At 61.1% G+C, this 10687-nt stretch overlaps 2 protein-coding genes across 2 annotated transcripts in view; one reads left to right on the forward strand and one right to left on the reverse strand.

Moving 5' to 3' along the window:
• The window catches only part of SHANK1 (SH3 and multiple ankyrin repeat domains 1), a 42560-nt gene extending 38929 nt beyond the window's left edge, over nucleotides 1–3631 (forward strand). The window contains exons 21-22 of the mRNA XM_011382936.1: nucleotides 2–953; nucleotides 2914–3631. Coding sequence (XP_011381238.1) covers nucleotides 2–953; nucleotides 2914–3631 — 1670 coding nt within the window. The remainder of the gene's footprint in view (nucleotide 1; nucleotides 954–2913) is intronic.
• A 2606-nt stretch (nucleotides 3632–6237) lies between these two features.
• Nucleotides 6238–10687, reverse strand: part of CUNH19orf81 (chromosome unknown C19orf81 homolog) — a 12466-nt gene continuing 8016 nt past the window's right edge. The window contains exons 2-5 of the mRNA XM_011382925.1: nucleotides 8843–8912; nucleotides 8620–8740; nucleotides 7491–7630; nucleotides 6238–6590 (exon numbers count right to left, since the gene is read on the reverse strand). Of these exons, the coding sequence (XP_011381227.1) occupies nucleotides 6398–6590; nucleotides 7491–7630; nucleotides 8620–8740; nucleotides 8843–8912 (524 nt within the window). The 3' untranslated portion in view covers nucleotides 6238–6397. The remainder of the gene's footprint in view (nucleotides 6591–7490; nucleotides 7631–8619; nucleotides 8741–8842; nucleotides 8913–10687) is intronic.

Below are 10687 nucleotides of genomic sequence, written 5' to 3' on the forward strand. Positions count from 1 at the left end.
CCCCCCGCCATCGCTGCCGCCCCGCCCACCCTGGACTCCACGGCTTCCAGCCTGACTTCCTACGACAGCGAGGTGGCCACGCTGACCCAGGGGGCCCCCGTGGCTCCTGGGGACGCCCCTCCACCAGGCCCACCGGCCCCCGCCGCCCCTGCACCCCCAGCCCCACAGCCTGGCCCAGACCCTCCGCCTGGCACGGATTCGGGCATCGAGGAGGTGGACAGTCGGAGCAGTAGCGACCACCCGCTGGAGACCATCAGCAGCGCCTCCACGCTGAGCAGCCTGTCTGCCGAAGGCGGAGGCAGCGCAGGGGGTGGCGGCGGTGCTGGCGGAGCGAGTGTGGCCAGTGGGCCAGAGCTGCTGGACACGTATGTGGCCTACCTGGACGGCCAGGCCTTCGGGGGCAGCGGTGCCCCCGGCCCGCCGTACCCTCCCCAGCTCATGACTCCCTCTAAGCTCCGGGGCCGGGCGCTGGGGGCCAGCGGAGGCCTGCGGCCCAGCCCCAGTGGGGGACTTCGAGACCCTGTCACTCCCACCAGCCCCACGGTCTCAGTGACAGGGGCCGGAACCGATGGGCTGCTGGCCCTGAGTGGTTGCTCGGGACCCTCGGCAGCAGGCGTCCCTGGGGGTCCAGTGGCCGTAGAGCCGGAAGGCCCACCAGTGCCCTTGCCATCCGCCACCTCCCTGCCTCGGAAGCTGCTGCCCTGGGAGGAGGGCCCGGGCCCCCCGCCACCACCCCTGCCCGGGCCCCTGGCCCAGCCTCAGGCCTCAGCCTTGGCCACAGTAAAAGCCAGCATCATCAGTGAACTCAGCTCCAAGCTTCAGCAGTTTGGGGGCTCCTCAGCAGCTGGGGGCGCTCTGCCCTGGGCCCGGGGAGGCAGCGGGGGCAGCGGGGACAGCCACCACGGGGGAGCCAGCTACGTCCCTGAGAGGACCTCCTCTCTGCAGCGGCAGAGGTGAGCCAGGGCTGGTGATTGGCAGTGAAGGCCAGAGGGACCGATGCTGTGGGTACCAGAGTCCACCTTCCCCAGAGCTGAGTCTCTTTGTGGTCCCAGGCGGTAGAAAGGAAACAGAAACCAGGCTGGCTTGGAGGAGTTTGCCCTCAAAGAAGCATGCTGTCACAGGGGCTTCCAACTTCCCTTTATCAGTAGCTTCTGTGGTCTCCTCCCATCACCATGACAACCCACATCCCGATGATGAACAAAAAAGAGTTATTAACGAAGGAGACCGGAGCCCAACTTGCCAAAGTCTGTTTCCTCGGCAGGTTGTCAATTCTGACAATCCCTGAAATCTGCAAGTCCCTCAAGCCCAGTGCGGCTCCAGACAAGATGCTCTAGGGCATAGTGGTTACAGGTGTGGTTCTGCAGGCGGGCTTCTTGGGTTCTGGTCCCGGCCCTGCACTTTCTGACTGGGTGATCTCAGGCAAAGGAGTCCACTTCTCTGTAGAAGGGAGATGGCATAGTACCCACTTAAAAAGTTTTCGAGGTCACTATTATAACATGATGGGGGGAAGGGAGTGAGTGGCCTCCTACAGAAGCCCAGCAAGTACAGATGGGGAGACACGGGATGATGCAGTTTTCCAAAGCAGCTAGCTAGCGGGTATCGCCACCGAATTCGAGCTCATTCAAGACCTAGTCTTCGGAAAAGTCGAGTCACATCCCTGACTCAGACGCACACACAGAGAGTGGAGAGAGGTTTTTTCCAATCCTTCTGTCTATCTGCAGAGCTCACTCTAACTCCGTTTGAAGGTCTGATGTCTTTGTAGTTGGTATTCGAATGTGGCTTTATCAGGCCTTTGAAACCTTAAGGCAACTCATCGATTATCCTTAAGTCTTCTGGGGAGAGGAAAGGGTGCTGAATTTAGGCAACACCTGAGCCAGTTTTTGATTTGCCACCTACTACGTGCTGGCTGCCCTTCCAGGTGAGAGGGACCCAGGACAGGCAACGTGTCACCCTCATAGAGCTAGTAGCCTAATGAGACAGAGGTGAGGCCAGACGACAAAATGATGGCGGTCGTCCTAGGAGAAAACATTCCATCCGCGGTAGGATGGTGAGAGAAGGTCTCTCAAATAACGGGCAAGAAAAGCGGAGGCTGGAGGAGGGGCCGGAGCAAACCGCATGGCCGCCTGGGAAGAGCGAGCTAGGCCAGAGGGAACGGCCGGTGCAAAGGCCCTGAGACTGGACTGTTCTGGAAGGAGCTAAAGGGATGAGGGGAACCTTTTCCTCCCCTTGTTTCTTCAGTCTTTCATCTCCCTCTCCTCCTCTCTCTCTCTCTCTCTCTGGCCCCTGACCCCTTCCATCTCTCTCCCCCCTGAACGCCCACCCTCTTCTCCTTCCTTCCTCCCTCAACGTCTCCCCGTCTTCCACTCTGCTGTGACTGGCCATACCCCCCGAAAGGCAGTATAGAATAGTGGTTAAGAGCTCAGACTTTGGTGCCATATAACCGGGCTCTGCCACTTCCTGGCTGTGTGTCCTTAGGCAAGTTACTTAACCTCTCTGTGCTGATGATGCTGATGCTGAGGATGAGGATGAGAGGAGGATGGTGGTGATAGTAACCGGCATCAGGGCTGTCAAGGGGATTAAATTGAAATGCGATGTGTAAAGAGCACTTAGAACAATGCCTGGCACACGTGAGCGTCAGTAAGTGGCGGCGATGATTATTATTATCACTTAATGTCTCTTTTTCTTTCATCTCTCTCGACTGTCACCCTCTCCCTGTCCTGTCATTTTTCTCTCCCTTCATCTCTGTCCCGACGGCCATCTTACCTCCCCGGCTCCTTCTATCTCTTCCCATCTCTCTGCCCCTGTGTCTCTCTTCCTCTTTCCCGGTATCTTGACCTCTTCCTCTTCCTCACCCTGCCCTTACCACCCCCCCAACCCCTCTCCTCCACCCCTGCCCCCTTTGTCACATTCCAGACTCTCGGATGACTCCCAATCCTCGCTCCTCTCCAAACCCGTCAGCAGCCTGTTTCAGAACTGGCCTAAACCACCTCTGCCACCACTCCCCACAGGAACGGGGGTCCCGCCTTCAGCTGCTGCGGCCCCGGGGGCCACCTCACCCTCAGCCTCGTCCTCTTCCACGTCCACCCGCCACCTCCAGGGTGTGGAGTTCGAGATGCGGCCGCCTCTGCTCCGCCGGGCGCCCAGCCCCTCGCTGCTGCCCGCCTCGGAGCACAAGGTCAGCCCCGCGCCCCGGCCCTCGTCCCTGCCCATCCTGCCTTCCGGACCCCTCTACCCGGGCCTCTTTGACATGCGCAGCTCGCCCACGGGAGGGGCCGGAGGCTCGGCTGACCCCTTCGCTCCGGTCTTTGTGCCGCCGCACCCGGGCATGTCCGGGGGGCTTGGCGGAGCCTTGTCGGGGGCCTCCCGCTCCCTGTCGCCCACCCGCCTGCTGTCGCTGCCCGCGGACAAGCCGTTTGGCGCGAAACCTCTGGGCTTCTGGACCAAGTTCGACGTGGCTGATTGGCTGGAGTGGCTGGGCTTGGCTGAGCACCGAGCCCGCTTCCTGGACCACGAGATCGACGGCTCCCACCTGCCCGCCCTGACCAAGGAGGACTACGTGGACCTGGGTGTGACCAGGGTGGGCCACCGCATGAACATCGACCGCGCGCTCAGATTCTTCCTGGAGAGGTGATGGCTGGCTTGGACGGACCAGCCCGTCCACCGAACCCTTGAGCCCGCTGGCCTCTTGACCTCTGACCCCTGACCATCGTTCTCTCCCCGGGGGCCAGGGGACTCCGCTCGAACTGCGCCCTGCCCCTTGTCTCCCAAGGCTGGAGGTCACCAGGTGGCCCGATTCCGGCCAGACATTTGCACCTCACGGGAGGGGGCAGCTGACCGAAGACTGAGTGTGTGTGAAGCGGGAAGCGGAGGGTGGGAACAGCGGGAGTCACAGCGGGGGGGGATGGAGGAGGAGGGAAGGGTCGACTCCGGGGAGGGGGACCAGACAGAGCCATAGAGGGCCGGCCCTGAGCCTGAGTGGACGGGGGTCACCCCCAGGCCGGCAGGGGGCGCCCTCGGCTTCCACCACCTGCAGCCCTTCCGACAGCCCTCCCCGCCCCCTCCAGGCCCCTCTGTCCTGTCTCCCCCCTCTCCCTGGCACACACAGCAGCCCCCCAGCCTCTTGCACGCTCCTTTGCACGCCTGCTTGCCTCTCCCCCCTCCCCGGGCTACAATTTTGCACAAGTTTGCCCTCTCGCTGTCTTGCACACTCCGCCTTTGCCCCCGGCTCGCAAGGCCCTGTCGGCTCTGTGTCCTTCGCTCACACGTCACACGTCACACGTCATTTCTCCCCTCACGCCCCACGCCCCCTGCTCTCCTCACCTCTGGCTTGCACCCCACCCCCCCCAACCCCACCCGGACACACCTCACTTCTGGAAATCTCCGGACCCTTGCTGCAGACACACTTGGGACACCCTTCCCCTCCCCCACCCGCAGGCCCCGCGCACACACGTCCGTTCTCTGGAGTACCTGTCTGTCTGTCCGGCCCTTGCGCACCTGCCGTCCCGTGCGCCTCTCCCGACGTGCCTCCATTTGCCCTCGCATTCTTGAACCCCCCCCCCACATTCCGACCCTATCCACCTGTCAGCGGCACCCCCGCGCCCCTCCCCGTCGTCCGGCGCTGGCACTGGCACTATTTATTGCGCTGCTTGCACACTCGCCTCGCGGGAGCCGCCTCCCTCCCTCACGCGCGCCCCGGCCCTGTCCTCCAGGCTCCCGCGCCGCTGCCTCCTCCCTTCCCGAACCCACGCCCCGCGCCATTCTCGACTCTCCGTGGACTTTCTCGCACACTCTTGCACACGCCCCTTCCCTGGCACTTCTGCCGTTCTCTCGACGCCGTTCGCTGCTCCTGGACGGTGCTCCCGCACGCCGTGGCTTTGCTGCGCGCTCATTCTTGGATTCCCGCTTGTCCCCGTCAGCTCCTGGGCGGCCGTCGCCGGCTCCCTCGGGGACGCTACCGCCTCTTACCTTCTGCACATCCGGCTCCTTCCACACACTCTTGGGCTGCGTTAGCGTTTCTTTCCCTGACACCTTCAGCTGTTGTCCCTGTGAGGGGACCGCTCCTGCCACGTCTTCGCGCTTTTCTCTTTCTGTCGAGAGACGACCCTATGCGCACCCGCTTCTCGTTCACCGTGCTTCGTCCTCTCCCTGCTCCGGGCTTTGCCCGCCTCATGCCCTACCTCCTCTCACTCTGCGCATCCTTCCTGGGCTCTCTATCCATCCATTTTGCACGAAGACCTCTCCCCCGCCCCCCCGCCAAAAACCCTTCCGTCTCTCCAAGAAACTCCTTCTCTGTCCAGCATGGCTGTCCCTTCCCCGCACGCTTCCCCTCCCTTTATTCCTGGGGCTTGGGAATCTTCAGCCTCCCCTTCCCCTGGGAGGCCCCCTCCCCTACTGTGGGTAAAGGGGGGAGGGCATCGCCCTCAGGTCCCCCCATGTTCAGCTGCCAAAGAAGGGAGCTCCCCCTCCTTATTCCAAGTCCATTCCCCCTCTGCTGCCCCCCACCCCCGAGGGGGGGGCTCCGTCCATGGGGGGTGAGGGTGCTTGCAGCCCTCTCCCCTCACCACGTCAGGGATCTGCGGGGAACCTTGTGGGAGGGCCGTGGGAGGGGGGAGGGGTGGCGAGCAGGGGGGCGGAGGTCGCGCTGGGCCCCTACCCGCCCCCTCCCCCTTGTCGGCTGACCCCCGTCCGCAGGGGGCCTGCGCGGCGCCCATCTATCAAGGGCTTGTTCATTCTGGATGGGTGCCGCGGGGTTGGGGAGGGTGTAGGGGGTGGGGAGGGGGGAGGAGAGGTCGGGGTGGGGAGGGGAAAGGGACTGGACGGGGGGGGTGGGCAGCGCGGGGTGGAGAGGAGAGACAAAGCAAAAAGAGGAACAATAACAAAAGAAAATACGAAAAAGAAAAAAAAAATACCTAGAACACACACAAAAAATATCCAGGAAAAAAAAAAAACCTGAAATAAAAGCCCGGAGAATCGTCTTCCAAGGGGGGTGGGAGGAGGGAGAGGAGGGGGCGGAGGGGCACGTCTGGTTTCGCTGAGACCCAGGTCGGCGCGCGTCGAAAGCCCCGGCTCCCGGGTCTTCCCTCCCGCGGGCCTCAGTTCCTCCCTCGAGGAATCGGGACCCAGGCGTCCACTTGCAGGGACTGGGGGAAGACTGGGGAGGCGGGATTATTTTATGGGGGCTCGTCCCTATGTCCCATCACCTCCCCTGACTCCCCGCCGTGATTTTGCAGAGAGAAATGGCTTTTGTACCAGGTCATTCTTTATAATTAAACTCACAGTATCCACCCCCTCGAGCCGGCCCCGCCTCCTTCCTGGGGAAGGCGACGCCCCTTCTCCTCCCGGCCTCGGGTAGGCGGCCCGAGCCAGCCGGGCGGTGCGCAAGCCCCGCCCCCGCGCGTCAATCTTCGGCCTGCTCCGCCCCCAGAGCTTCGAGCATGCGCCGTCGGACCAGGGAGCGGCGCAGGTGCAGGCGGTAATCGCCCAGCAGCAGTTCGTCGTGGCGCACGAGCGGGCGCGCGAGCCCGCGCAGGTGGAGCCCCGAGCGCAGCAGGCGCGAGCGAGTCTGGAAATCCGTGACCGTGATGAGCCACCTGCGAGAGGGCAGGGACGGGAGGGGAATCTGGTGGTACCGGCCCCGCCTTGGACCGTCGAAACGTCCCCGCCCCGTCCCTGTGCATTTACCGACCGCGGTCCCTCAATTCGTCACTCCGTCCCTAAACTCCCCTCCAGGTCAGTCTGTACGTCGCCCCTCACTTGGGTCATTCTGGGTCCCATCTTCTCTCTCAGCCTGGTTCAGTCGCCCACTTTCAACCCTCAGCTCGCTGGCAGCTCCTAGCCCCGCCCCCTTCTCCCGGCCCCGCCCCTCCGCGTCCGGCCCCGCCCCTTCTCCGTCCAGTCCAGCCCCGCCCATCTTCGTCCAAACCCCGCCCCTCTGAGTCCGGCCCCGCCCACTTCTTCCAATCCCCCGCCCCCTCTGCGTCCGGCCCCGCCCCTTCAATACTGCTCTGGCCCCCGGCGGTCCGTCGCTCCCGGATCCGTCCCCAACTAGACACGCCAGGCCCCAGGCCCCTTAATCGCCCCGGGCCCAGCACCTGCAATGCGCTAATTCCAGGCTCTGCCTTCTCACACCTGCGTCTTGCGCATCGCCGTCACCACCCGAGTCACTCAAGTACCCATCACTCCAGATTCCTCCTCCTCGCTGATCCCTCCTGGCCCAGCCCCGTCACCGCGCTCACTCTCCGTTCCGCCCCTTCCCGGTTCTCACTGTCATCCCCATTGCTCCGCCCTCACAGCGACCACGCTCTCCTGCTGTCGCTGCAGGCCCTGCCCCGCCCCCCACTGCCTTAACTTCCAGGCCCCGCCCACTCGGCTCCGTCTCCGGGACTCGGACCCTCTCCTGCGCTTGGTAGACCCCGACTCTCTCCGAACCTCACTCCCCGCCCTGCCCCCTCGCCGCTGTCCCCGCCGCCCCGCCCCCGCGGCGGGCTCACCGGTCCCTGCGCCCCGCAGTCCCACAGATGACGTTCATGTTCTCGAAGCGGATGCTGCTCACGCGGCCACTCTCCATGGCCCCAGGTAATTCGGCCTCCAGCGCCTCCAGCACCTCCAGGTGAGTTAGGTCCTCCTCGGGCTGGGGGAGTCAGAGAGAGAGCCTCAGCTGTGACACTTGGGTTCAGTCCGGCTCTGAAGTCCTCACCCTAAACCCCACCTGCAGAACGTGGCAGAGGCCCAGGTGGCATCTGAGGGACAAAGATCACACCCGATCATCGGGTCCCGTCCCTCTCTCAGGTAGAAAAGCATCTACTGTCTTTTCCTTTTATATTCATATTACCATTTTAAGAAATGCTCAGCTGTCAAAAACTAAAGGTCCTAGGGGGTTTTGACTTCATGTCAATCTATTTAACGTTCAGAGACATATATTGACCACAAACCACATTTTCAGCATGAGATTACCATGTCCACGGGATTTTGCCATTGTCATAGCATATAAAATTGCTGAAGCATTAAATGAAGTCATGACATTAGTCCCCTCCTGGAAAGCCTTGAGTGTGGGGGGTTGGGGGGGGGTGGGAGAGGGGCCATGTTCAAAACCATAAAGAGAGGAGCCGTAGGATAGAGATTTGTCCCTAAAACAAAGCGATCCCCGTGTGGGAGAAGATGGCCAAATCAGCTGAGGGAGAGCCTCTGAGCCATCAATGTCCACTCTTATCTACCTGTGGCACCAGGAAGACCCTACACTGAAGTCTGCCGAATCTACCGCAGACATGGGCTGCTTCTCATGCTTTTGCTACGTTCGTAAGCTTCGCAGAATTTCCTAGCAGGTAGATTAGCAGGGCTCCCTTTGTCCTCCGTCCCCCCACCCTGCCTTTCAACCACCGTCCTTCTCCGCCCCTCGTTCTCCGCCCCTCCCCCGGCCCCTCCCCCGGCCCCTCCAGGACCAGCAGTGATATATTTGACAGTTGACTTTTAACAAATTCACACTTTTCAGCAACCTGTCCTGGTGCCTGACCCACAGCCAGTAGGCCCCAGAGTCTGGGTTCGGACTCTGTCCACCTGGCTCTGTGCCTTTCCACCCTTTCCACCACCCCACCCCACTCCACAAGGGCTGGGGCCACTCACCAGAGTCTCCAAGCACAAGCAGAGGGGCTGGGCAGCGGGCGGGGTGGGGAACTTCCTGATGCACGGGAGTTCTTGGTCCAGGGCCTCATATTCTGCAATGATCTGGCGCAGGTACTGCTTCCTGGGGAGAGGGCCATCAGGCAGGGACCTCTGAGGTCAGGGGTCGCTGCCACCGCACTCCAGAGAGCTGAGGTCAGAAGTCATGGGGCTGGGGGCCACTCACGAGGACTTGATCCTGCCCGGTCTCCAAGCCAGCATCTCCTCGGGGGTCTCAAGGTCCACAAGGAGGGCTCCTGGGGACATAGAACCGAATGGCAGCTGCCACAAGCATTCCTCACGTGTCATTCCACTTCAGTGGGCATCACCGAGTGCTGTCCATGACACCCCCAGAATAGCTCTTGTGCCAGTTATTAAGCTACTATCTCTAAGCTCCAAACACCACGCTTCCGCGCCCCGCTCTGTGACCAGGAGGAGCCTACCCACCCCATTTCCACTCTGACAGCCGGGTTCCTATTAGGTTCTCACTAGACTCTGCCTAAAGGTGGCGCTAGAGGGGGACTGCAAGGTTGGAAGAAGGGGGACAATTCTTTGCTTCCCGTTCCAGTCGTCCCAGCGGTCCCAGTCCGCTCCAGGAGCAGCATGCGAATCCAGTTTGTGGACCGATAACAGCTCTCGAGTCTGGGCCCTTCTAGACAACCCGACGGTCAGCCAACTGGTCTTCGATGGCCATTATCCATCATAATCCATTTTCCCCTTCCTCTACAATCCTAGAGTTTTGCCTGCACATGGCCGCCCAGCTAGAGACAACAGTTCCCAGACTCCCTTGCAGCTAGATGTGGCCACATGACCGAGTTCTCACCCACAGTGTTAGTGGGAGTGACAACGAGCCTTTGGAGTCATTTGCTTAAAAGAAGATCGTTCGTCTGAGACTCGTTGCCCCTTCCCTTGGATGTGGCAGATTATGGATGTGGCAATAAGCCAACTTCCATCATACGAGAGACGGCGGAGCCACAATACGGAGGGAACCCGGGCCCCTGAGTCATCTCATAGGCTGAGATGTCCCACCCACTGGACCACCTGCCTCTGTTACACGAGAAATAAACCGTCTTCTTAATGCCACTGTGTCTGGGGGTCTCTGGTGCAGCAGCTGAACAAAGCAGAAAGCAGTGCTGACGGCCGACGGCCAGGCCCTGTTGCCTCTCTCCCCATCGTCTATTGCCATAAACGATTTCGCGAAAAACCAAGATCGGCCAAGGCCTCGCTGTGATCACGGAGAACCAAGATAAAAATAAGATCACCCGGAGTCACGCGTCAACACAACAAGATGCGGACCCTGCCGGAGGCACAACCGGACGTGCCCGTCGTGGCTCAGAGCCGATGCTGCTGCACACTCACACACGCACGCACGCACACACAGACTGCAGCATTTCCCGTTTTCATAGTGTGAGTACTCCCACCATGACCAATCTCATTCTGCCCACAGTTTTAACAACCAGTTTGCAAAAGTCCACAACGGGCCCTTGCGAGCTGGGACAGCCCGTCTCCAGCACACGGCTATACCACAGCCGTGCTCCTGGTGGCCTTTGACTTCAGGGCGTCAACAGACATTAGCTTGCACCACAGAAAGTCCCCCCCTCTCGTCCCCATCCTGCTACCTTCCACGTGTTCCCGCAGGGCAGCTGGGGAGATTTTTACGTCTCAGCTCCTCCTGCTTACAAACCAACAGAGGCTTCATCTTGCCTTTGGGATCAAGTCCCCTTATGGACACAGATTTCAGGGTCCCAGCCCAGACCTACTGCATGGGAATCTGCATTTTAATAAGATCCCCTTTGACACGCACCTGCCCTCCGTGTGGTCACCCCTGGTGACCTTTCTGATCATTTTCCCCCAGCTGTACTGGCCTCCTGTACATCCCCCCAACGCAATAATCTCCTTCTCAAATCCGTCCGGTTAACAACAACAACAGTAACTACATGTTTTCCGGCCCCTTTTAAAAAGCCAAGCGCTTTCGAAAATTCTCTCCATTGCATCCTCAGGACGACTTTCTGAGGTAATTAAACAGACGAAC

Source organism: Pteropus vampyrus, unplaced genomic scaffold (genome assembly GCF_000151845.1).
Source record: "Pteropus vampyrus isolate Shadow unplaced genomic scaffold, Pvam_2.0 Scaffold494, whole genome shotgun sequence".
Taxonomy (NCBI): Eukaryota; Metazoa; Chordata; class Mammalia; order Chiroptera; family Pteropodidae; genus Pteropus; species Pteropus vampyrus.